This window comes from Protopterus annectens, chromosome 3.part0, assembly GCF_019279795.1.
Source record: "Protopterus annectens isolate FY-2018-M chromosome 3.part0, PAN1.0, whole genome shotgun sequence".
NCBI classification, from domain to species: Eukaryota; Metazoa; Chordata; order Ceratodontiformes; family Protopteridae; genus Protopterus; species Protopterus annectens.
In genome coordinates this window covers 533729336-533755556 of record NC_056731.1, presented here as the reverse complement: position 1 = coordinate 533755556, position 26221 = coordinate 533729336, and the positions used below count along the sequence as shown (strand labels likewise).

The 26221-nt window shown below is 45.6% G+C and overlaps 1 protein-coding gene across 1 annotated transcript in view; it reads left to right on the top strand.

The window, feature by feature from the left end:
- The window catches only part of LOC122796865 (programmed cell death 6 interacting protein), a 1552575-nt gene that overhangs the window by 1042122 nt on the left and 484232 nt on the right, over nucleotides 1-26221 (top strand). Inside the window, exon 13 of the mRNA XM_044065610.1 lies at nucleotides 4643-4891. Within this exon, the coding sequence (XP_043921545.1) occupies nucleotides 4643-4891 (249 nt within the window). The remainder of the gene's footprint in view (nucleotides 1-4642; nucleotides 4892-26221) is intronic.

Here is a 26221-nt window from a genome sequence, read left to right as displayed (position 1 = left end):
CCTAAATATGTGCTCAGACACACAGCCTCCACAAACACTAGGCCCAAATACAAGCCTGAATATGGAAATGCTACAAATATCCCTACTACTTAGAACAACTGCAGAAATGTATCTCACAGCTGAAAAGCAGCAGTGAGCCTTTAAATTAAAGTTTTAAACAGCTGAAGGAGCCTCTAGGAAAAAAGAGTTTAACTGCAACAAGTTATCAGAAATAAACAACCCAACAGATGCTTAATAAAAGTGGACAATTTCCAGTTAATACCTCAAACACAGTGAAACTAACTAGAAACATGCACAGTACACAAACTGCTATAAATAACAAAGAAATAAAGAACAAAATAAACAAAAAAACAGGATACTTAATGTTATATATTATAGATCTGAGTTTCCTCAGTGTCCTTCCTTCGATCAGATCAGTGTGAAATGGCAGAACACTCACAACTGAATTTCTTAGGTAACAGAAAGTTGAAACCTGAGACAGCTTTTAAGAAAGAAATCTCAAAAGAACCAATGAGGTGCTTAGTCTAAGCTGTAGTCCAGGTGACCTCAGTCAGCCAATGACCTCAAACAATTTTCTCTCACTGAAATGCCTGATGACTTTGACTAAACCAAGATGTCCCTGAATATGTGCTCAGACACACAGCCTCCACAAACACTAGGCCCAAATACAAGCCTGAATATGGAAATGCTACAAATATCCCCACTACTTAGAACTGCAGAAATGTATCTCACAGCTGAAAAGCAGCAGTGAGCCTTTAAATGAAAGTTTTAAACAGCTAAAGGAGCCTCTAGAAAAAAGAGTTTAACTGCAACAAGTTATCAGTAATAAACAACCCAACCTCAATTCTCTCTCACTGAAATGCCTGATGGCTTTGGCTAAACCAAGATGTCCCTGAATATGTGCTCATACACACAGCCTCCACAAACACTAGGCCCAAATACAAGCCTGAATATGGAAATGCTACAAATATCCCCAACTACTTAGAACAACTGCAGAAATGTATCTCACAGCTGAAAAGCAGCAGTGAGCCTTTAAATGAAAGTTTTAAACAGCTAAAGGAGCCTCTAGAAAAAAGAGTTTAACTGCAACAAGTTATCAGAAATAAACAACCCAACAGATGCTTAATAAAAGTGGACAATTTCCAGTTAATACCTCACACACAGTGAAACTAGCTAGAAAAATACACAGTACACAAAGTGCTATAAATAACAAAGAAATAAAGAACAAAATAAAAAACAGGTTACTTAATGTTATATATTATAGCTCCGAGTTTCCTCAGTGTCCTTCCTTCAATCAGTTCAGTGTGAAAATGGCTTACCCCACGCCAGACAAACAAAGGCAACTGACTAATTACTTCGAACTGATGGCAACAAAAACCCAGTCTTCTGCAAGACAAATTCTGCAGGCTCTGGGCTTCATGGCATCCTGCATCCTACTAATTCCATATGCAAGACTGCATATGAGGAAACTGAAATGGTACCTAAAAAGTTTATGGAGTCAACATTCACACAGTCTGGAAACAATGATTCCTCTCATTCCCTTCCTGGAACAGGAGTTTCTATGGTGGGCAAGGACGGCCCTTCACTCTACCCCCTGCCAGCCAAACCTTAACAACAGACGCATCAGATTATGCCTGGGGGGCCCACATGGCAGGAAGATGCATTCAGGGCATATGGGCACCAAATCAAATGTATCTACATGTCAACCAGAAAGAGATGCTAGCTGTTCAAAATGCCCTAACAGCCTTCAAGGACTTACTTCATCCAGGACAACTACTGATAAAGACGGACAACACCACAGTCGTGTGGTATATAAACAAGCAAGGGGGCACACACTCATACCTCCTTTGCAGATTAGCCATGGCACTGTTGGACACAGCTTTGACCTACCAAATATATCTTCAAGCTCAATTCCTACTAGGAAAACAAAACACTCTGGCAGACAATTTAAGCAGAAACCTTATGGATCCTCACGAGTGGAAACTAAATCCACAAGTCTTCAGCATGATAACAGAGTAATGGGGGAGCCCAGACATAGATCTATTTGCCTCTCCTCAAAATTATCAACTGAAAAGATTCTGCACAAGGACTTATCACAGACAAACATGGAAAGTGGACGCCCTATCCTTCAGTTGGAAAAACCTATCAGTTTACGTCTTTCCTCCTCTGTCTCTTCTACCCAAGGTCCTCCTAAAAGTCAGACAAAAGAAGCCAAAGATGATATTAATTGCCCCGGACTGGCCCCGCCAATACTGGTACCCAAGCCTAAGGAACTTGTCTCAATAATCATCTTGGACCTTGCCTCAAAAACCACAACTACTGTCCCAGCAAAACAATCAGATCCTGCACAATCAACTACAGACTCTGAACCTGGCAGCATGGCTAATCCTGTAATCATACAAACGACACCTCTCAGTAAAGCTGTGATGGATGTCATTTTGGAAGCCAGGAGGCCTAGTGCTAGAAAATGTTATGCTGACAAATGGAAGAGATTATGTGCTTGGAATCAGGCACAAGGAACTGATACAGCAGAACCACATATTCCTCAGATATTACAATACTTAACTGAGATGCTTGATAAAGGCCTATCTTTCTCAACAATCAAAATCCATGCCTCTGCCATTTTAGCTCATTACAATACAGAGCCACCAATCTTTTCTCATCCTTTACTAAAGCAGTATCTTAGAGGAGCCAAAAATTTAAGGCCTCCTAGAAGATCACCATTATCTGCATGGGACCTCAGTTTTGTGTTGGAAAAGCTCACCCTGCCTCCATTTGAACCAGCTGCTACCGCTGATATAAAGTTCTTATCATGGAAGACAGCTCTGCTACTAGCAATTACTTCAGCAATAAGAGTTTCAGAGCTACAGGCCCTCATGGCTGTAGAGCTTTTTATCCTATTTTACCCAGACAGGGTATCTCTGAGGACAAATCCTACTTTTATGCCTAAGATCATTTCCATTGTGGCTCTTAACCAAACAGTTCATCTGCCAACTTTTTATCCAAATCCGCAGAACAATGGTTTGAGAATTCTGCATTCCTTGGATGTACACAGACAGCTAAGATTCTACTTGAGCAGGACTAAAGCTCTAAGAAAAACTGAGCATTTACTAGTGTCATATGCTACAGGATCAGAAGGAAAGGATATTTCAAAGTAGACAGTTTCAAAGTGGATAAGCCATTGGATCCGTTTCTGCTACTTACACCATGGCAAGCCTGTGCCCAAGGGCATTAGGTCTCATTCCACCAGGGCTGCAGCCTTTCTCAGATGAGTACCAACCAAAGACATTCTAGAGGTTGCTACTTGGAGTTCTGTTCACACCTTTACAAAGCATTACCATTTGCCTCTCTACTCTTAAGTCCAGTGCAGGCTTTGCCACTGCAGTGCTGCAGGGCCTTATAGCCACACCTAATGCTGTTTAGCTCCAGCCTCCCAACCATAGCTTTGGGATTCTACCCAAATGTAATGAGTGCAACAGTGAAACACAAAGAACATAGTACAGTTGTGTACACTTACCATAAATGTAGATGTTCGAGTGTATTCACTTTTGCAGTCCAGGTTACCCTCCTGCCATCCCCCTGTCATTCTACAGTTTATCTTTCCTTCTCTATCTTCTACAACCTATGTGGTGTATTTGCTTATAGATGAAGGTAAAGTTTATACTGAATCATGTGTGTGTGTGATATATATATATATATATATATATATATGTGTGTGTGTGTGTATATATATATATATATATATATATATATATATATATATATATATATATATATAAATTTATATAATATTGCTACCTTTTTGGGGCACCTGACATCGGGGGCAAGAAAAACTAAAGAAAATTGCGTCGGCTGCATGTTTTATACCCCTGACGACCTGACGTCATGGAAGAGAAGACAGCAACTGACGCAGGACCCAAGACTTTTGAATTCAGGCTGACTGAGTGCAACCTGCCAGCAGATTACCCAAATGTAATGACTGCAACAGTGAATACACTCGAACATCTACATTTATGGTAAGTGTACACAACTGTACTTTTTATATATTTTTAAATGCTGTTGGATTGGTTGTGCTTATCTTGTATTTTGTCATTTTTAAAATAGTAATCCGATAATATTGGACATCATGTTCTGCCTTTGATTGTGCTTGCTTGTATGTTTGCCTTTGTTGTATTTGTGAAAATCTCCTGGGCCGCCTCTAAGTGATCTTGACCAGTTGGGACAGGCTGGTTATTAAAATATATTCACAGACAGGTTTGCACATACACTGCAGCATGAAGTGCAGCCCAGTGGATCTTCTTCCTGCTTGAAGAAAAGGTTGACTTTGGGTACTGTTTAACCCAGGTGTGAGAGTTTTCTAGTTTTTATACTAGAAACAAAATGTTTTTATACAAAGGGTACAAAATTATCCCTTGTATTTTTGTCATGGGGAGCCTCCTGCGTGAATATAGTTTTTTGGTGCATGCCTGTATGCTTTTGTCTCCTCTTTTTAAGCATTTTGGTAATCTTTCACTATTTACTGGTCATATATGTTAAAACATATTATTTTGAACACTGGATCATACCTGTAGAACAGAAGCAAGTAATGAATGCTTTGAGTTGTAGGTGTTGAATAAAACCTGTTCTTTTCTTTTCCCAAAAGGTTGTTACTGTGCTGAAAACTCTTCTGGCTCAGCTAGATGAAGTTAAAAAAGAAAGAGAGGCTCTTGAGAAAGAACTGAAATCCATCAGCTTTGACATGACTAGCAAGTTCCTGACTGCGCTAGCTCAGGATGGAGTTATTAATGAAGAAGCAATCTCAGTGTCTGAACTAGACCGCATCTATGGCAGCCATACTCAGAATGTTCAGACTAATCTGAAAAAGCAAGAGGAACTTCTCAATAATATTCGTGTACGTTTGCATTTTTCTTTCATGTATGTGTGAATAAATCGGGTGTTTTTTTTTCAGGATTTATATAATACACTTGTAGAAACATAGTTATAAATATCTGCATTGTGACATTTCTAGCTTTTAGTGAGTGTAGTCCTGTGGTAACAGTAACAGACTTCTTAACAGTAAGGGTCTTTGTTGCTTTGTTTCCACAACGTGTCTTTAGTCTTTTAAGAAATGGCATGTGATTAGTTACAATTGATAGTTATGAAGTCCTTGGTTGGGTAGATGCCAAGTTTCGAGTATTAGAATCTCATACTCAGAATTAATGAAGTAGCTGCTATGAACAGTGCAGATATTCTTTGTGTTTCACTGTTGCAGTCATCACATTTGGGTTTATCTGCCTGCAGGTAGCTTTCAGCTGGCTTGAATACCAGAGTCTTGGATTCCTGCGTCAGATGCTGTCTCTTCTTCCATGATGTCAGGTCGTCAGGGGTATAAAACATGCAGCCGACGCCATTACATCAGTCTTTCTTGCTGTGCGGTGCCCGAAGCAGAAGCAGTTCCCAAGTGCCAGTCGGCCAACTCCTGAAATTTTCTTTTTTGAGTTTCAGAACCGAAGTCTTCAGGGTTTCCCTCAGGACCAATCCTTCCTTTATGCCCAAGGTGGTGTCTAGTGTGGCCCTTAATCAGTCCATTCACTTGCCCACTTACTTCTCTAATCCACAAAACAAAGGTGAACGAATACTGCACTCTCTAGACGTGCACAGACAACTTAGATTCTGTTTGGCCAGGACTAAGCCTCTCAGAAAATCTGAGCAGCTGCTAGTTGGCTTTGCTGCAGGGGCAGAGGGGAAGGCCATTTCAACGCAAACCATTTCTGGATGGATAGCCCATTGCATTTTTTTCTGCTACAAGCACCATGGAAAACTTACCCCACAGGGGATAAGATCACATTCCACCAGGGCTGCATCTGAGTCCCTACAAGGGATATCCTAGAAGCTGCTACCTGGAGCTCAGTACATACCTTTACCAAGCATTACCACATGCCTCTTTTTTTCTAAATCCAGAGCTGGGATTGCAGTTTTTCAGGGCTTAAGAGCTGGCCCTAATGCTCTCTAACTTCCTACTCCCTTCCTTAGCTTTGGGAATCAATCCAGATGTGATGACTGCAACAGTGAAACACGAAGAACATAGTACAGTTGTGTACACTTACCAGAAATGTAGATGTTAGAGTGTATTCACTGTTGCAGTCCTGGTTGCCCTCCCTCCAGCCACCTGATGTCTCTTGGCTGTACCTTTCCTTCTTGTTTGGTATATTTAAGCTTTCTGGTGTATTTTCTTTTTGTTGGTGTATCATAGCATATAATTGCCTCCCATTGTTGGAGGCACCTGACATCTGGGACAAGAAAAACTGATGTAATGGCATCGGTTGCATGTTTTATACCCCTGACGACCTGACGTCATGGAAGAAGAGACGGCATCCAACGCAGGAATCAAAGACTCTGGGTTTCAGGCCGGCTGAGGGCTACCTGCAGGCAGATAACCCAAATGTAATGACTGCAACAGTGAATACACTCGAACATCTACATTTATGTTAAGTGTACACAACTGTACTTTCTAAAATAAATGATTGTCTTTTCACCTGAAAATTTGCAGGATTTCAGACTGGTGCATTTCTTTTGTACAAATGAGTAGAGCTCTGCATATCTTGGAATATCGCAGCTTTTAACAGTTATCTGACAGTAATATACCCTTGTGTGCTAGTGTGTATAATCCTTCACATTCTCTGACATAACTGTGTTTCAGGGTTCATACTGATAAATGCTTGTCACTAGGGTTACCATCTTTCCCTCTTTTACCGGAGAGCTTTTCATTTGATTTTACTTGTGTCCTGGTCTCTAGGTGTCGAAGGAGATGCTATTGCAATGTCTCAGACATGTGAATACAATATAAAACAAAAGACAGAGCTAAAATTTTGTAGTAGACACCTTTTATAATAAAATAAAAAGTTGTGTTCTTGAAGGTGAGCTTTGTCTTGCAAAAGTTCATAAATTATATATCTGTAATGAAAGTCCCATTTGTGGTATTTGAAAAGGTGGCAGCTTTATTTATTTTATTTATTCCAGTTTGATTACCGGGGAAGTTCACTGGGTCAACATGGTCCATTTTCAATGGAGGCCCCGGGAGAAAAGCTCCGAGAATGCATTAAAAATATATCACATATAGGATTTCAACACAATCAAGATTTTAGAAAGCATTAAACAGTTTACAGAATACGATTGCAGGGAATACAAGACAGTTTGAGAGTACAATTCATATTGAAATTGATTAACATTTTGCTTTTTACATTTGCATAGTAAAGCAGTAATTCTTTGAGATTCCTAAACTGAGAGTTAAGGTTGTATAGAATTTGCCTGTAGTGAAGAGATTCAGGGATGGAGAAATAGCGGTGGTGCTTTTTGTGGGATGTATTAGAGAGAGAAGTTAGTGCTCAATATTTACAATATTTATGCGTTTTGTTGAGCAAGTATAGTTTTAGGAGATGAAGGATTGTCTAGTATTTACAAGTTTCTCTGAGCAAGTATAACTCTAGGAGTAGAAGGATTAGATAGTATTACCAGTTTTGTTGAGCAAATCTAGCTCTAGGGGTAGAAGTTAAGTAGAGGGATAAAGCTGCAGGAGACTGCTGGGAGTGATTGCTATAGTTGTAGGAATTTGTTGGAGGAGGATAGGGCAAATGTGTCAGAATGTTGAGACTCTTGTACTAGAAGTGAACCAAGATTAAGTAGGGAGGAAGTAGGGCCATTTCCGTTTAGTAGACAGGCGTTTGAAAAGTAGGGCCTTGAAATTTTCGGTGTTTGGGGTGGTTCTTAGTGGGGAAGGAAGGGAGTTCCATTTTTTGCCCAGGGCATAGGAGAGGAGCAGCTGGCCGGCAGGATGTTTAGGTTTGTGGATAGAAATTAAGTTCTGATGTTCAGATCTAAGAGCTCTGTTGGGAATATAAGATGGAAGGATATTAGTTAGAGCGGGGTATTTTATAGGATAAAATATGAGTGAGTGTGCTATGGGAGAGTTGTAGGTAATCTAAGTAGTTTGGTAGATGTTCATCGTGTTTCACTGTTGCAGTCATGACTGTAGGGTTCTCCCCTGCCGGCAGGCAGCCCTCGGTCGGCCAGAATCCCAAAGTCTGGGTCCGGCGTCGGCTGTTCATCCATGCTCCCTGACGTCAGAGCGCCAGGTGTACAAAGCTGACAGCCGACGCCATCTTCTCCAGTCTTTCTTGCCGTGCAGTGATAGCAGTTTGCAAGTGCCGGTCGGCTGACTCCTGACGATATTTTCTGATAAACTTCAGTCCGAAGATTTTCTTCTCCACTCAAAGCTAAGTACCCCATTGGGGAAACTTTTTTCTTGCTCCACTCCGATGTCAGAAAAAGTTAATAATTGTATTTCGTGTGGGAAGCAAATACCTCTTAAGGATTTTCATTCTTACTGTATTCCTTGCTTAGGCCCTGACCACGACGTAGCTAGTTGTCGGTTTTGTGCTAGATTCAATCAACGTACAACTAAGTGAAGGTACGATTTTGCTTTTCATTACTTCGGTAGGCGCTTTAACTACAAAATGTCGGATACGGTTCCGGCTACTGGAGTTCACAAACGTCGCAAGGATAAAGACAGGCCTCCGAGGTCCAAATCTGATGATAGCACACAAGCGGAGCCAGCTTCAGGTTCGGCCGTCGTCAGTGAGGTGCTTTTGCAGCCCCTGTCGTCAGCCATTTCAGAACCGATGGCCGAAACGGACTCTCATGAGGAGCCAACCAGGCCTTTAAATATTTCTATTGCAGGACCTTCGGACAATGCTCCTTAGGATGGGTCTGGAGCCGCTGTGCAGGTACCGGCTTCCAAAGGGGTTTTCAGGCCTACTCAGCTTCTAATAAAGGCAAAGACTCCTTCTTAATCAAAGACTGCAACACAGGCCTCTTCTGAACCGGCTCCCAAGTCACAGAAACAGTAACTCAAGATGGCGGAGGATTTACTTACTATGATTAGGGGTTCACATCCCCCTCCAGATAAAAGGCCAAGGCAGGATGTTTATTATGATTCCTCTGATCAGGCTTCTGTTTCCTCAGTTTTTTCTTCTGACCAGGAATATTCTTTCCCTCCTTATGAGGATTCTGTTGCTGAGGAATCCATTCCTTCAGCTTCTCCCCCTGAGGATTTCTCTTTTGGGGAAACTTTGCATGAAATGAGGGAACATTTCCACTGGGAAGGACAGGAGTATTCGGAATCTAAGAAAAGACTGAGGGATTTTCTTCTTCCCCAACATAGACCCTTGGCTATTCCTCCTGTTTTGGATATTGTTGATGATGCCTTTTCGGAGGCTAACTTAACCCCTGACTCTCTTCCTCCTGCTCCTGTTAAGCCCGATAGATATTACAGGGTTCTTGATTCCCACCAGTTTTTATACAAGAACCCTTCTGCTGACCCCGAAACCATTTCTCAGGGTCCTAAGGGAGTTAAGGCCGCTTCTGCCAAAAATCCCATTCCTACTGAAAAGGATTCTCGATCCTTAGAAAGATGGGGCAAAAAGGTGTACACTTCTGCTACTTTGTCCATTAGGGCTTTAAACTGTCAGTTTCATATGCTGAAATACCAGCAGTTTCTCTTGTCTGTTTTAAAACAAAAGCTTACTTCCATTTCTGCCTGTGCAGATAAGGAATTACGTGACTTATTGCATGCCACTGAACAAGTTGGGAAGCATGGTTTACACTGTGGATTTGATGCCTTGGAGGCTTCTTGTAGGGCTGCGGCACAGTCATTAGAAGGCATGCATGGCTAAAGGAACAAAATTTGCCTGAACAAGTAAAGGCTAAATTATTGGATGCTCCTGTTCAGCATAATGTTTTGTTTGGATCAAAAGCTGAAGAGGTGATTAAAAAGATGGAGGATAAGGCGAAATCCATGCAAACAGTTAAAGATTTCTTACAAGTACAGCCACCTAGATTTAGCAGGAATTGGCCTTCAAAAAATTGGTCCTTTCCCACTTCAGACAGGCCTCAGAGGGGTAGATATAGACGCTCCAGAGAAAGGTCTCAAACACAAGCTTCTTATAGACCAAGACAGTGGACTGCTTCCACCCCTAGGGGAGGAGAGGACAGGTCACAAACTCAAAGGAAACAAACTCAATGACTCCCTTTGTTGGGCTACAGGAACTTCTTGCCTGGAAGCCCCTCTCGGAGGAAAACTCTCTCTTTTTTTATCAAAATTGGACTCAAATAACACAAGACAAGTGGGTTTTGGATGTGGTTTTAAGAGGTTACAAATTCCATTTTCATACCTTGCCAAGGCCAAGCGGATGGCCCGACCTTCCAAAACATCAATGGACGGAGGCCTTAAACCAGGTGGAAGCTCTTTTGGCTATGAATGCCATAGAACTGGTTTCACTTTCAGAGATGGGAAAAGGTTTTTACTCAAGGCTCTTTCTAGTCCCAAGGAAGCAAAACTCATGGAGACCCATTCTGGATCTGTCGGTCTTGAACACCTTTCTAGAGATTCCAAGATTCAAGATGCTTACTCTACAGCAGCTACTTTCAATGCTGTCCAAAGATGCATGGATGGTAACTTTGGATTTAAAGGAGGCATATTTACACATTCCCATCAGGCAGGATCGCAGAAAATACCTTAGGTTCAAGGCCGGATCGAGGCACTTTCAATTCTCTGCGCTGCCCTTTGGATTGTCTACTGCGCCCAGGGTCGTCTTCAAATGCCTGGCTCCAGTAGTAGCTTACTGCAGACTCAAGGGAATTCAAATTTACCCTTATCTGGACGATTGTCTAATTCAGGCAGACAGCAAGGATGTCTTACTCCAGCATCTAGAATTTGTACAGAACCTCCTCAAGTTCCTGGGATTCTCTGTAAACATAAAAAAGTCAAATTTGACACCATCACAACAGATAACTTTTCTGGGTGCTCTTCTAAACACCATAACCCAGATGGCATTTCTGACATCCAAAAAACAATTACAGCTGGCTTCAACTTTCAAAACCTTGGCAACTTTAACTCAACTATTTGCAAGGAAATTCCTGCAGGCTTTGGGTTACATGGCCTCCTGCATCCTTCTCGTACCATATGCAAGACTACACATGAGGAAAATACAGTGGTACCTACAAAGTGTATGATCTCAGCATTGCCACAGTTTAGACATACTGATCTTCGTCCTTCCTTGCCTTCAAAAGGAATTTCTTTGGTGGTCCAGGGCATGTGCTCTAAACAAAGGGAAACCCTTCCGTCTGCCTCCTGCCACTCAGATTCTAACCACGGACACCTCGGATTATGCTTGGGGAGCCCATTTTCAGGGCAACTGTCTGCAGGGCCTTTGGACAAAGGATCAGAAGCACCTGCATATCAATTTAAAGGAAATGTTAGCCGTTCAGAAAGCTCTATTGGCCTTCAGGAATCTTTTACAACCAGGACAACTACTAATACGGACAGACAATACCACAGTTATGCGGTACATAAACAAGCAAGGGGGATCTCATTCCTACCCCCTTTGCAGACTAGCCATGGATCTATGGAACACAGCTCTAGCTTGCAATCTGGATCTTCAAGCTCAGTTTCTACCAGGGAAACAAAACTTCCTGGCAGACAGTCTGAGCAGAAACCTTTCGGATCCACACTAGTGGATGCTGGACACCAAAATATTCAGGATGATAACAGCAGTCTGGGGATGTCCTCACATAGACCTCTTTGCATCCCATCTCAATCATCAACTACAGAATTTTTGCACCAGGTATTTCCACAGAGAAGCTTGGAAATTGGTGCCCTGTCATTCAGTTGGAGGAAGCTCTCGGGATATGCCTTTCCGCCTCTTCCTCTTCTTCCACAGGTCTTATTGAAGATAAAACAGGACAAGCCCAAGATGATAATCTTGCTGGCTCCAAATTGGCCTCGACAGTTTTGGTTTCCAACTCTAAAAAAACCTATGTTTGGAGCCCCCTTGGGTTTTACCTCAGTCTCCGAACCTTCTGTCCCAACATCAGGGTCAGGTTCTACACACTCATGTCAGAACTCTGCCTGGTGGCCTGGTTAATCCAGGGCCTTTGATTTCTTCTTTCTTACCCAAGCAGGATGTCCTTCAAGGATGCATCTGCAGTCCTTACAAATGGGTTGTCCTGTCGTCAGGCAGCCCTTCGGTCGGCCGGATTCCAAAGTCTGGGTCTGGCCTCGGCTGGTGTCGCACTTCACCCGACGTCACAGCTGCAGTTCTTCGGGTGTAAAGGCATCAGCCGACGCCATTTTCCTCAGTCTTTCTTGCCGTGGCTCAAGCAGAGGCTGTTCGCAAGTGCTGGTCGGTCAGAACCAGAGATTACTACTACCGAATACTTCTACTACTACCGAAGACTTCTAAAAAGCTAAGTACCCTGTTGGGGACTCTTTCTTGCCTCAGCCGATGTCAGAAAAAGTGAATAACTGTTTAACTTGTGGGAAACAAATACCTCATAACGATTTCCACTCTTACTGCTTACCTTGTTTAGGCCCAGACCACGACATAGCAGCTTGTCTAGCCTGTGCTTCTTTTAACCGATGGATGCTTAGACGTTGGTCAGAATTTGCTGAGGAGTTTTTCGGCTCCGCTTTTGCTTACATTATGCCGTCGGATCCTCAGACTACGCAAATATCTAAAAAGCGCAAGGAAAAGGACAGACACTCGCGGTCCGCGGTTTTGGCCAAAACCGCGGTTAAGCCAACCGCGAGTGTCTCGGTTTCGGCTGAAACCGAGCTCGCAGTTCTTCCTTCAGCCGAAAGCTTACCTCCTACCGAGGCCTCATCCACCCTGGTGGAATCGGCTACTGAAATCCCACCTGCTCTTGCAGGTTCCCAGGATTTATCTGATACTATCCCCTTGGATATTTCAACCCCTGCACGTGGAGCTGCTAGGCCACTTGCAACCATGTCGATTAAGGCCTTTGCCAGGGCTAAAGCAGCTAAATCTACCAAAACTGTGCCTGCTAAGACCCCCTCTCACAGGCCTAGCTCTAGTTCACGAATGCTTAGTCTAGCAGAGGATCTCATTTCTTTGATCCGGGGATCCCAACCTCACCCAGACAGGGCCTCTCACCCACCTCCAGAGAAGAGGCCTAGAGCAGAGCCCCCTGAGCCAGTTTCTACAGATGACTCCTCTGATGATTCAGATAAATCAAACCCTCCAGAGGGCCCTTTCTCCCCTTATGAAGACTCTGATGCTGAAGAGTCCATTCCTTCTGCCTCTCCGCCTGAGGAATTTTCCTTTGGGGAAACCTTGCATGCTATGAGGGAACAATTTCAGTGGCAGGGCCAGGATTTTTCAGACTCTAGAAAAAGGCTTAGAACCTTTCTGCATTTACCACAGCATAGGCCTTTAGCCATCCCTCCAGTTCTTACTGTTGTGGATGATGCATTTAATGATGCTTGTACTGCTCCTGATTCACTTCCTCCGGCCCCTGCTAAGCCCGATAGGTACTACAGGGTCCCGGACACACATTATCATTTGTATAAGGCTCCTTTTGCAGATCCCAAACTATCTCCCAGGGACCTAAGGCGTAGCAGCTACCTCTGCCAAAACCCTCCCTCTGAAAGGGAATCCAGGGCCTTAGAGAGATGGGGTAAAAAAGTTTACACTTCTGCTACTCTTTCAGCTAGGGCCTTGAACTGTCAATTCCACATGATCCAGTATCAAGAATTTTTGTTAGACCAGTTAACTAAACAGCTGTCCTCAGATGAACCATTAGACAAAAAATCTGTTCAGGAAATGGTACATAACATTCAGCAGGTCAGTAATCATTCCTTAAAATGCGGCTATGATGCACTGGAGGCTTCCTTTAGATCAGCCATGACTGGCACAGTGATCAGAAGACATGCATGGTTAAAAGAGCAGACCTTACCAGACCATGTCAAATCAAAGATACTAGATGCTCCCATGGACAAGATCAATTTGTTTGGCTCTCCTGCACAACAGGTGCTGAAGAAGATGGAAGAGAAGGCAAAATCTGTCCAGACAGTCAAAGATTTCTTACAGGTCCAACCTCCAAGGTTTAGCAGGAATTGGCCCTCCAAAAATTGGTCCTTTCCAGACACCTCCAGAGCTCAGAGAGGCAGGAATAGGCGCTCAAGAGGCAGAGGTCAATCCAGAGGTGCCTACAGGGGACGTCGGTGGCAGGCTAACAACCAGCGAGGTACAGCCACAGATACAGCTGCCACCACTACTACAGGACAATCACAGTGACTTGGCTCTGGCACCGCCTACCAGGGAACAACTAGAAGCACCCCTAGGCGGGAAACTAGCCTTATTTTCAGTAAACTGGCATTACATCACAGGAGACAAGTGGATTTTGCAGACAATAGACCAAGGTTACAGGTTTCACTTCCATACTCTACCAAAGAAGAGAGGAATGCCAAACCTTCCTCCAAATCAAAAGGCAGAAGCTCTAAAACAAATAACTCACTAAGGATGAGAGCTGTAGAAAAGGTACCATTTATGGAGCAAAGACAAGGATTTTACTCCAGGCTCTTCCTGGTACCAAGAAAAGAAAACCAATAGAGACCTATTCTCAATCTGTCCACTTTAAACACATACCTCATTGTCCCAAAATTCAAAATGCTGACCCTACAGCAACTTCTTCCCATGTTGGGCAAGGAGTCTTGGCTGGTAACTCTAGATCTCAAGGAGGCATACCTGCACGTCCCCATACAACCAAATTGCAGAAGATACCTCAGATTTCTTGCAGGATCAGAGCATTATCAATTCTCGGCATTGCCCTTTGGCTTATCTACTGCGCCCAGAGTGTTCACGAAATGCCTGGCATCAGTAATTGCTCATTGCAGGCTTCAGGGAATCCAAATCTACCCTTACCTGGACGACTGCCTGTTGCAAGCGGACAACAAAAACAAGCTAGCAGAAGACTTGAAAAGGGTCATTTATCTACTGCAAGCCCTGGGATACACAGTCAGTATAAAAAAGTCAAGGCTGATACCATCCCAAAGGATAACCTTTTTGGGTGCAGAGCTGGACACATCAAAACAAATGGCATTCCTAACAGTAGAAAAACAGGAGCAACTACCTCTCTACTTCTTGGCATTAACAAAGAAGAACCAGCTAACAGCAAGAAAAGTCCTGCAAGCCTTGGGTTTCATGGCATACTGCATAATATTGGTTCCACATGCCAGACTGCATATGAGAAAGTTACAGTAGTACCTAAGAAATTTATGGTCTCAGCACAAGCACAGCCTAGAAACCCAAATTCCAATAATCCCATGCCTGAAGCAAGAATTCCAATGGTGGGCTCAGGCCTGTCAATCAAACAAAGGACTGCCCTTCCACAGCACTCAACCAAGCCAGACCATCACAACGGACGCCTCAGACCTCGGTTGGGGGGCGCACATGCTGGACAAGTGCATACAAGGCTTATGGACTCAGGACCAGCTGCACCTACACATAAATCAAAAGGAAATGCTGGCAGTAAAACTGGCAATTCAGACATTCAGACCACTTCTTCGACAAGGTCAACTGTTGATAAGGACAGACAACACCACAGTTATGTGGTACATCAACAAACAGGGAGGCACACATTCGTACCCTCTATGCCGGATGGCAATGGACCTCTGGAATGTGGCCCTGAGCTTCAACATTCAGTTACAAGCAATTTTTGGGCCAGGAAAAGAAAACATTCTGGCAGACATACTAAGCAGAACTACCACGGATGCCCACGAATGGATGCTGCATCCGGACATCTTCAAAACCATTACAAGAAAATGGGGACTACCAGAAATAGACTTATTTGTATCCCCACGCAATCACCAATGAAGAAATTCTGCACAAGGACGTACCACCCACTTGCTTGGAAAGTGGACTCCCTATCTTTCAGTTGGAAAAACCTGACAGCATATGCATTCCCACCACTTCCTTTGATGCACAAGGTGCTATTGAAGATCAACGAGGACCGTCCAAGGATCATCCTGATAGCTCCAGACTGGCCAAGGCAACATTGGTACCCATTACTGAGGAGCATGTCTCAGGAGCAAATATGGCCTCTACCCCTAGTTCCCTTACTGTTAACACAGAACAACTACAACACCCTGCATCCAAACCTGAAAACACTGCAGCTGACTGCCTGGAACATTGCATAACACCAAATAACCCAAATTTATTCCAAAGGGTTAAAGACATTATCTTGGAGGCTCGCAGACCCTCAACAAGAAAGAATTATTCAGCAAAATGGAAAAGATACCACATTTGGAGTACTGCAAAAGGAGAAAATGTGTCACTGGTAAACATAACCAACATCCTGGAATACTTGGCAGAGCTCTTCCACAACGGCCTGTCCTATTCTTTCATTAAGATTCATGCATCAGCTATTTCAGCAGAATACAACTTGGATCCTCCAGTCTTCTCACATCCTCTGCTCAGGCAGTTTCTGAGAGGAATTAAAAATGTAAAACCACCTAGGAAGCCACCATTGCCAGCATGGGACTTGAACTTTGTGCTGGAAAAGTTGACACTCCCTCCTTTCGAACCAGCAGCAACAGCAGAATTACAATACTTATCATGGAAAACTGCCTTCCTGCTTGCAATCACTTCAGCAAGAAGGGTATCTGAGCTACAGGCATTAATGGCAGTACAGCCCTTCCTGATCTTCCATCAAGATAGTGTCCATGAGAACAAATCCTACTTTTATGCCAAAGGTGGTCTCCAGGGTATCTTTAAATCAAGCTATCCACCTACCTACATTCTTCCCCAACCCACAGAACAGGGGAGAAAGACTTTGCATACCTTGGATGTACATAGACAATTACGCTACTACCTGGACAGGACCAAGAGCAATAGAAAAACTGACCAGCTACTGGTAGCATATGCAACAGGAATGGAAGGAAAAGCAATTTCAAAACAGACAATCTCTAAGTGGATAGGAAATTGCATTAGATTTTGTTACTCCTACCATGGGAAGAAAACTCCAGAAAACATCAGGCCTCACTCTACAAGGGCTACAGCCACTACCACAGCTTTTCTACGAGGAGTGGCTACCAAAGACATTTTAGAGGCTGCTACTTGGAGCTCCGTGCATACATTTGCCAAGCATTATAATTTACCTTTATACTCCAGATCCCGAGCAGGTTTTGCCACTGCTGTTTTGCAAGGGATCTTAACTACACCATAATCTTATTTCTCCTCCTCCCGCAGTTTGGCTATGGTATTCTACCCATTTGTAAGGACTGCAGATGCATCCTTGAAGGACATAGTACAGTTTTGTACCTACCGTAAATGTAGATATCCGATAGGCATGCATCTGCAGTCAGGATTACCCACCCTCCTTCTCCTCTGTGGTACTCCTAGGGTATTTGCCCATCTTGTAGCTGGCTGGGGGAATCTATTATGGTGTATTTGTTTGTATATATGTACATACATGCTTATTTTTTGTTTGCTCTCTACTATTTGGAACCATTTGCATTATCCAAATTTAGCCTTCCTAGAGGGCACCTGGCATCTGGGGCAAGAAACACTGAGGAAAATGGCGTCGGCTGATGCCTTTATACCTGAAGAACTGCAGCTGTGACGTCGGGTGAAGTGCGACACCAGCCGAGGCCAGACCCAGACTTTGGAATCCGGCCGACCGAAGGGCTGCCTGACGTCAGGACAACCCATTTGTAAGGACTGCAGATGCATGCCTATCGGACATCTACATTTATGGTAGGTACAAAACTGTACTTTATGGATGTCATTTTAGAAGCCAGACGTCCTAGCACTAGAGAATCTTATGCAGGAAAATGGAAAAGATTTTGTTTGGATGCAGGCTCAGGATTCTGATCCTCTTCTTCCTAACATTTCCTTAATTTTACTTTACTTGACAGATCTCTTACATGAGGGTCTCTCTTTCTCTTCCATTAAGATGCATGCCTCTGCTATTTCTGCTCATTATAATACAGACCCTCCCATCTTTTCCCACCAGCTCATGAGACAGTTTCTCAGAGGAGCTAAGAACTTAAGACCTCTTAGATCTCCTCCCATTCCTGCTTGAGATCTCAACTATGTTTTGGAAAAACTAACCTGCTGCCTCTTCTGACATCAAGTTTTTATCCTGGAAGACAGCTATCTTGTTAGCCCTAACCTCTGCCAGTAGAGTTTCAGAGTTGCAAGCTCTTATGGCTGTGGAACCTTATATTATTTTTCATCAAGACAGGGTATCTTTGATGACTAATCCTACCTTCATGCCTAAGGTGGTTTCCAAAGTGGCTTTAAATCAAACTATCCATTTGCCAACCTTTTTCCCCACTCCACAAAATAAAGGGGAAAGGATCTTACATTCCTTGGATGTACACAGACAACTACGTTTTTACCTGGACAGAACCAAGGACATCAGAAAATCAGAACAGTTGTTTGTTTCTTATGCTTCAAGTTCCCAAGGTAAAGCCATTTCAAAACCTACCATTTCTAAATGGATTGCTCATGGAATCAGATTTTGTTATTCACACCATGGAAAGCAAATTCCATGGTGTATACGGATTCATTCCACCAGAGAGGCTGCCACTTCTGCGGCCTTCCTCAAGGGAGTTCCTACCAAAGACATTTTGGAAGCTGCAACTTGGAGTTCAGTGCATACTTTCTCTAAGCACTACAATCTACCGCTCTACTCTAAGTCTAGGGCAGGCGTTGCCTCTGCAGTCTAGCCGCCCCTTCTTCTTTATGACCACCTCCCTTTCTTTCAGCTTTGGGATTCTACCCTACAGTCATGACTGCAACAGTGAAACACGATGAACATAGTACAGTTGTGTACACCTACCATAAATGTAGATGTTAGAGTGTCTTCACTGATGCAGTCTGGGTTTCCCTCCCTCCTGTCCCCTCTTATGTTTACTTTTGTGTAGTTCCTTTTTCACCATTCTTCTGAGGTGTATTTGCAAAGGTTATGGGACCTTTTTCATTTTGGGACTCCTGACATCTGGGGCAAGAAAAACTGGAGAAGATGGCGTCGGCTGTCAGCTTTGTACTCCTGGCGCTCTGACGTCAGGGAGCATGGTTGAACAGCCGACACCAGACCCAGACTTTGGGATTCTGGCCGACCGAGGGCTGCCTGCCGGCAGGGGAGAACCCTACAGTCATGACTGCAACAGTGAAGACACTCGAACATCTACATTTATGGTAGGTGTACACAACTGTACTTTCTAGCCAGTTCAGGGGTTGTAGGGTGAGGCAGTGATGAGTGGCGTTTTTGGATTTGGAGGCAAATTTAGAGATTTTATTATAGCAGCTTTCTAGTTTAGAGGTGGTAGAGCAAGACTGGTTGGTTAGGAGAGATGCACCATATAGTAAGGAAGGAGAAAAGTAGAGGCCAGAGTGTGCCTAGTTGTGTTTGAGAGAAAGTGGTTGTTTCCTATACAACATACCTAGCTTTTGGTGTTTTTTTTTTTATGTTTTGTTGTACATGTATGTATATCGAACTTTAGTTGTTCATCAACAATTATGCCGAGAAGTTTAGAGGAAAGGACGACTTCTATAGGTGTGTTTGGCTAAGGATTTTGAAGTCGCTTTTATTGAAGTTCTTAGAGGGTGAGAATAGAAGAATTTTGGATTTTCTAGCATTGAGAGAGAGGTGGTTTTGGTGCATTCAGTTTTCAGTTTTTGAGAAGGCAGTTTGGGTTTTGGACAGCAGTTCAGGGAGGTTTGAGGCAGAGCAGACTAGGGATGAGTCTTCCGCATATTAAATGATTTTGGTGTCAGGAATAGCAGTGTGAAAGTTATTGATGAAGATGTTAAATAGGATAGGACCGAGGATGGATCCCTGTGGGACACCATTGGGGGTGGGTAAGAAGGAAGAGAAAGAGATGGCGTTTTTCCATTTGACAGCCTGAGATCTGTCTGATAGGTAGCTGGAGAACCCAGGATAGAGTTTTAGGTGAGATGTGAAGGTTAGAGAGAGATGGTAAAGGAGATGGTTGTGGGGAGATAGTGTCAAAGGCCTTGGACCGATCAAGTAGAACAGTAGAAACTAGCTGCCCTGAGTCTTGGGCTTTATTAACAGTATCTAAGAAAGATATTAGGGCCGTATTGGTGCTGTGGCCAGGGTGGAAGCCATGCTGGGTGGGTGTGAGGAGGTTATTTTGGGTCAGGAATGGCATAATTTGGAGGTGGATACACTTTTCAAGGATTTTAGAGATAGGGGAGAGTAAGGCAATATGACGGAAGTTTGAGATGCAAGTATTTTTTCCTCCCTTATAGAGAGGGAGAATGAAGGCTGAGCACCAGAGTTTGGGGACGTAGGATTCTTTTATTGATCTGTTTATAATGATACTGACTGGGAGAGCAATACCATCTGCGGCAGGATTTAGGACGAGGGGATGTTGTCGGGTGCATTAGAGCATGGCTTGAGTTTGGATAGGAGATTTTTATGATAGTTGTAGAGAGAGGTTTGAGCTCGAATAGAGGAGGATGGTTGTTTGGTGGGATTGGCAGGGGAGGGTGAGGATTAGCTGTGTTATTGTTGGGAAAGGATTTAGTGAGGGCGGATCCTCTGTTAGCGGATGATCCTCGAGCCACGGAGTTTTTATTTTATCTTGTACAATTTTATAAATAATTCGTAAATTCCTTAGTTGTCCACTCACTAGGGTGTGGGGGGGTTGGTATAATGGTTAAGACGTGTACCTTAAACGTGCAAAGCACAGTGTTTGATTCTCGCCTTTGGGAAACATGGCTAGGCTTAAAAAGCTCTCTTGGGGTTGTTAGCTTAGTAGTTGCGTATGAAACTGGTCTACCCTCTCTGTCCCTAAAGGGAATATGAAAATGCCATGTCCTTGAACTGTAGCTTTATTGTTCCAGTAAGCAGAATGCAGTTCTTGATACAAGGAGTTTTTCTCTCACATTTCCTGGACTTTCAATGTAAAAATATCGTATTGTACTGTACCTAAGCAGATGTTGAACTTTGCTTTTTGGGACCTCTAGTAATTTCCTCTCAACTTGTGCCAACTATCACTAGTGACTGGCACAGTTTTCTGCTAACCAAAGATCTGAAGTAGGAGATTCATTTGTCTGCAACCTGTGGGTTATGGATCCGACATCGGATCCGAACCGGCATGGTTTACCAGCTATGGATCCAAGCTCTCAGCTCCTCCCCTCACCCATAATGCCCTGCTCTCCCTACATGACCCCAGATCTTGTTTGCCGCGCTGGTGACCAGATTTGTGTTCCTAAGCTCTTCAGCTAAGTGCAGTTTTCTAGTATTTACAGTGTTTAAATTTGTAATTTTGTGTGAAAGTTGTGAGAAAGTTTAGGTTTCCCTATTACTTGATTATACTTTTTAGTGTTTTAAATTTATTTTTACTTTTCCCTCCCCTCGCTGGTAGCGTAGTGTGTGTTTGGGCCTGTGTGTGCTTTAGTTACTTTGCTTTTACCCTAGTTTAAGTAACTTTTTTTGGTGTACTTTGGGATGTCAGAACAACCCAAAGCAGTGTTTTCTAAGTGCTCCGAGTGTGGCCATAAGCTTTCCCCGGCTGATGGCCACACTCGGTGCGTTAGATGCCTTGGGGTTGAACACCTCACTTCTGGATGTTCCATTTGTGCAGGGTTCAACCCCAGGGCATTGAAGAAGCGGAGGTCCAAGCTTGTCTTGGCGGGTCTTTGCCACGGACTCGGCTCCGGCCTCCGCTCCTTCGGGTAACCGTTTCACGGTTGTCTCCTCTCCAGCTCCCCTCCTCCTCCTGGGACTCAACCTCCCTGTAGTGGTTGGAGGAGAGGAAGCTAGAAAGAAGGACCGGAGGGAGAAGCACCATAAGCGGTGGGCGAGACCTCTGTTTCGGCCCGCCAGCCAAGCGGCTTCTCCTCCGGCCTCCTTGTCTGCTGGCTCTCCCCTCCTCGGCTCCGGTCTCCTGTGTGTTTTCACGGGACCTGAGGAGGAGGAGACCCGATCTCCGTCGAGGCTATCCAGGAGGCACTCAAGGCCTACCTCGGTAGCCTCGTCGAGATCAACCTATAGCCTGTCAGATGCTGATCTGGACCGGATGATGAGAAGGTTCATCCAGGCCCAGATGCAGATGGGAGTGCTCTTGCCTCCCCTCTGGGGGGGGAGCTCGACCCCTTTTTTCAAGCCAATTGCTCCTTCTCTGACTCGCTTCCCGGGTTCGGAGCAGTTGGAGCCGAGCAGCTTCGGAGCCGGGGGTGGGTCGGCGCCAATAGTACTTGGTACTTCGGATCCGACCCTGCCCTCGAGTGCTTCGGATCCGACCTCTCGGAGCCTGGATCCGAGCTTCGGATCCGGGGGGATCAGTGCTCCTTTGGCGCCGTCTGTGTCGGAGCGCACTGTCCCTTCAGATCCGAGCGCTTCGGCGCCGGCTCCGATCCACTCCTCGGATCCGAGGGGGAGCCGATTGTCGGATCCTTTGGTCGAGGTCGGCTCCCCTTCGGCTTTTGATGTAGTGGAGAGGGCCCTGTTGAGGGTCTCCGGACCACCGCACTTGCTTCGGCTCCGTCCCGCGCTCCATCTGCACTGGGTCAGGCTTCCACCATCCGGCCGTTGGACCAGCCTGCTCCCTTGTCCCAAGCTGTTCCCTGGAACAGGTCACTGTTTGCGAGGAGTCCTCTGACAGCCCCCCGGAGGATGTTCCCCGCAAACATACGTGCAAAAGGAGGCACATTGACTCCCCTGAGTCTCTCACAGAAGACACGGATTTGGAGGAAGGGGAAGGCTCCCCAAGGTCATCCCCCGAGGATGTCTCATTTGGAGACCTCATGGAAATGCTCCGCATAAGGGGGGGGGGGTGGTCTGCCCCCAAGTCTTCCTCGGATGAGTCCGTGTTCTTGGAGGCATTTGAAGCGGGCCCGTCTACTTCTTGGGTGTCCCCTCCTGCCGACCCCCTGGTGGACCTCATTACCACCAGGGCGTGGAAGGAACCGGACACCGTGGAGCCAATCCCAAAAATGTCCGACCGTATTCTCAGTCCCCCGGCTGACCGTGCCCATTGGAGTAAGGGGCCTCCGGTAGATGCCATGTTGACGGCGGCCACCAAGAGGGAACTTGCTCAGGAGAGTCCCTCAGTCCATCCCCCGAGCAAGGAGTCTCGGATGATGGACCGCTTGGGGAAGTGGATGTTTAGTTCAGCGACCTTCTCTGTGAGGGCGCTGAACTATCTGGCACACGTGATTAGGATGCAGCGCGATCTTATAAAAGAATACGCTGCATCCCCCCAGAGTCCATGTCGGAGGAGGACAAAGTGCTGCACTCCACCCGCATGGCCACTTTCAGGTCCGTCACTAATACCTCTATGCGGCTACTGTCCCATGCTACGGAAGGTGCCGCTAGAGCTGCAGGGGCAGGCCTAGTTACTAGACGTCAGGCCTGGCTCCGTCATTGCGATTTCTCAGAGCCCTTCAAGGCGTCATTTGCGAACGCCCCCTTCGATGGTTCTGCCCTCTTTGGCAAGACTGTTCGCGACACTTTGACCCAGAGCGAGAAGGACGGGAAGACGCTGTCTGCCGTCGGAATCCGCTTCTCTGCACCCCAGAGGCCCTATTCTAGGAACCAAAAGGGTCAGAAGAAGATGTGGTTCCGGAAGTCGCAGCAATCCCAGCCTGCTCCGGACAACCAGTCCTTCCATGGCAGAGGACGACAGGGAGGACGCCGCCCTAGGGGCAGAGGGGCTCCTAGGAACTTCGGGTCCAGAGAACCCTTCTCTGAACGGCCCGCGCAGCCCTGAGGGTTGCCCGGCTGCTCCACTCTGGAGGCAGTCGGGGACTTTTTCGAGCACCTAGCGGCATGGGAGTCCATAACATCAGACCGCTGGGTTCTCCAGATTATATCCAGAGGATACCGTATCCCCTTTCTTCACTTGCCAAAATTGAAGTCCCTCCCCAACGTTCCACCCGGTCAGTGGGAGGCCGCTTTGGCAGAAATTGGCCATCTGCTAAAGAAAAGAGCCATCCAGCCCGTCCCCCCAGACCAGATCGGATCAGGGTTCTACTCCAGGTTCTTTAGTGCCAAAAAAGACGGGGGATCTAAGACCAATTTTAGACCTTTCACTCTTGAACCTGGCAGTTCCCAAGGAGAAGTTCCGAATGGTCACGTTGCAGTCTATTCTTCCCCTTCTGGGAGAAAATCACTGGATGTGCTCCATAGACCTCAAGGATGCGTACTACCACATACTAATGGACGGGCGCTCCAGGAGGTTTCTCCGCTTCCGGCTGGGAGCCAGTCACTACCAATTCCGGGTCCTTCCCTTTGGTCTCACCACAGCCCCCAGGGTGTTCACCAAAGTATTAGCAGTGGTAGCGGCCCACCTGAGGCTTCAGGCGGTGCAGGTCTTTCCTTACCTGGACGACTGGCTTCTCACCGCCCCAACAAGGCATCTACTTCTCTTGGCGCGAGACTCCTTTCTCCATCTTGCTCCACGCCTGGGCATCACGATAAACACAAAAAAATCCAACCTAGCACCCACTCAGCTCATAGATTTTATAGGTGCCAGGTTAGACACGAGGAGACTGAGAGCCTTCCTCACAGCAGACAGAGTACAAAGCCTACAGCTCCAGGTGCGGGCCATTCTCCACTCAAATTCAATTCCGGCGGAGTTGGTCCTGAGGGCCCTAGGGTCCATGGCGGCAGCGATTGCGCTTCTTCCTCTCGCCAGGTTCAATATGTGTATCCTTCAATGGACTCTCATGGTTCAGTGGTCGTATCTTGCTCTTCCTATGCATCATCCCATTGCGATCAGCAAAGCGTGCAGGCGGTCCCTCCTGTGGTGGCTACACTCTCCAGATCTCCACGGAGGCCGCCCCTTTTGTGCCTCTCCCCTCCGCCACGGTGACCACGGACGCCTCCGCCTCGGGTGGGGGCATTTGCAGGCGGACGGTCCAAGGCACGTGGGGCGATTCAGAGACCTTGCTGCATATCAATGTCCTAGAGATGAGAGCAGTGCTCTTAGCGTTGCTAGCACTTCAGGCCTTTCTTCCCTTGGGAACAGTTGCGATTCAATCGGACAACATGTCTGTTGTCTGGTATATCAACAAACAGGGAGGAACCAGGTCTTACCCCCTTTGTCGAGAAGCCATGAGAGTGTGGGAATGGGCAATCTCCACCAACCGCTTTCTCATAGCAACGCATATTCCGGGTCGGTCCAACATCCTGGCGGACAAACTCAGTCGCACCATTCTCACCGCCTACGAGTGGTCTCTCAATACTCAGGTAGCGATACGCATCTTCGCACAGTGGGGAACTCCTTGTTGCGATCTTTTTGCGTCTCCCTCAAACACCAAATGCGACAGTTTTTTCGCCTGATACCTCCTCCGGAGGTTCTCCAAGAGACGCTCTGGTGCATGCTTGGCCACCCGGTCTTCTTTATGCTTATCCCCCTTTGCCTCTGATGCTCCAAGTTCTTCAGAAAGCCTCTCGGTTGGGGTGCAGAATGATCCTCATTGCTCCCTTTTGGCCTCGACAGATCTGGTTCCCCTTCCTAAGGTCTCACTCAGTGAATCCTCCTTGGATTCTAGATCCCATTCGGGATCTGATTTCTCATCCATCCAATCTATCTCCCCGAACCTGGACAACCTCAAGCTGACCGCTTGGCTGGTCCAGTTCCACTCCTGAGCAGGACTGCCGGTATTTCGTGCCCTGTTAAGGCCATCCTGGTGGCAGCTCAGAAGGCATCCACTAGGAAAGTCTACCGTAGCAAGTGGGCGGTTCTCTTTGTGGGGAGCGGCAAGGCCTAAACCCTTCACAGTTCCTCTCCCTTTGGTGCTTGACTTCTTAACCACTCTTTTTAATGATGGTGCCAGCAGTTCCACGGTCAAAGTACAGCTTGCAGCAATTTCTCATTATCACATTGGTCATGACTCCAGTCCACTGATGTCTGCCAAATTGTGTAAGATTTTCCTTAAAGGTACCTTTCTTCTCAGGCCCCTATAAAGCAAGCGGTTCCTCCTTGGGACCTTTCCTTAGTTCTTCAGGCCTTGACCGCTCCCCCTTCGAACCTGCGGCTACTGTAGATCTGAAATTCTTATCTTTCAAAACTGCCTTCTTAGTAGCCATTACTTCGGCCAAGAGAGTCTCAGAGCTTCAAGCATTATCAGCTAAACCTCCGTACTTGGTCTTTCATCCGGACCGTGTTTACCTCAGGACCAACCCGTCCTTTCTTCCTAAGGTAGCTTCTGAAGCAAACATTAATCAATCCATTAACCTCCCTGTTTTCTTCCCCAAATATCAAAACAAGGGTGAGTACAAGCTTCACTCCTTAGACGTTCACAGGCAACTTAGATTTTATCTAAACAGGACTGCTGGTCATAGGCAATCCGACCAGTTGTTCATTTCCTTTGCTAAATTTAATTTGGGCAAGCCAATTTCC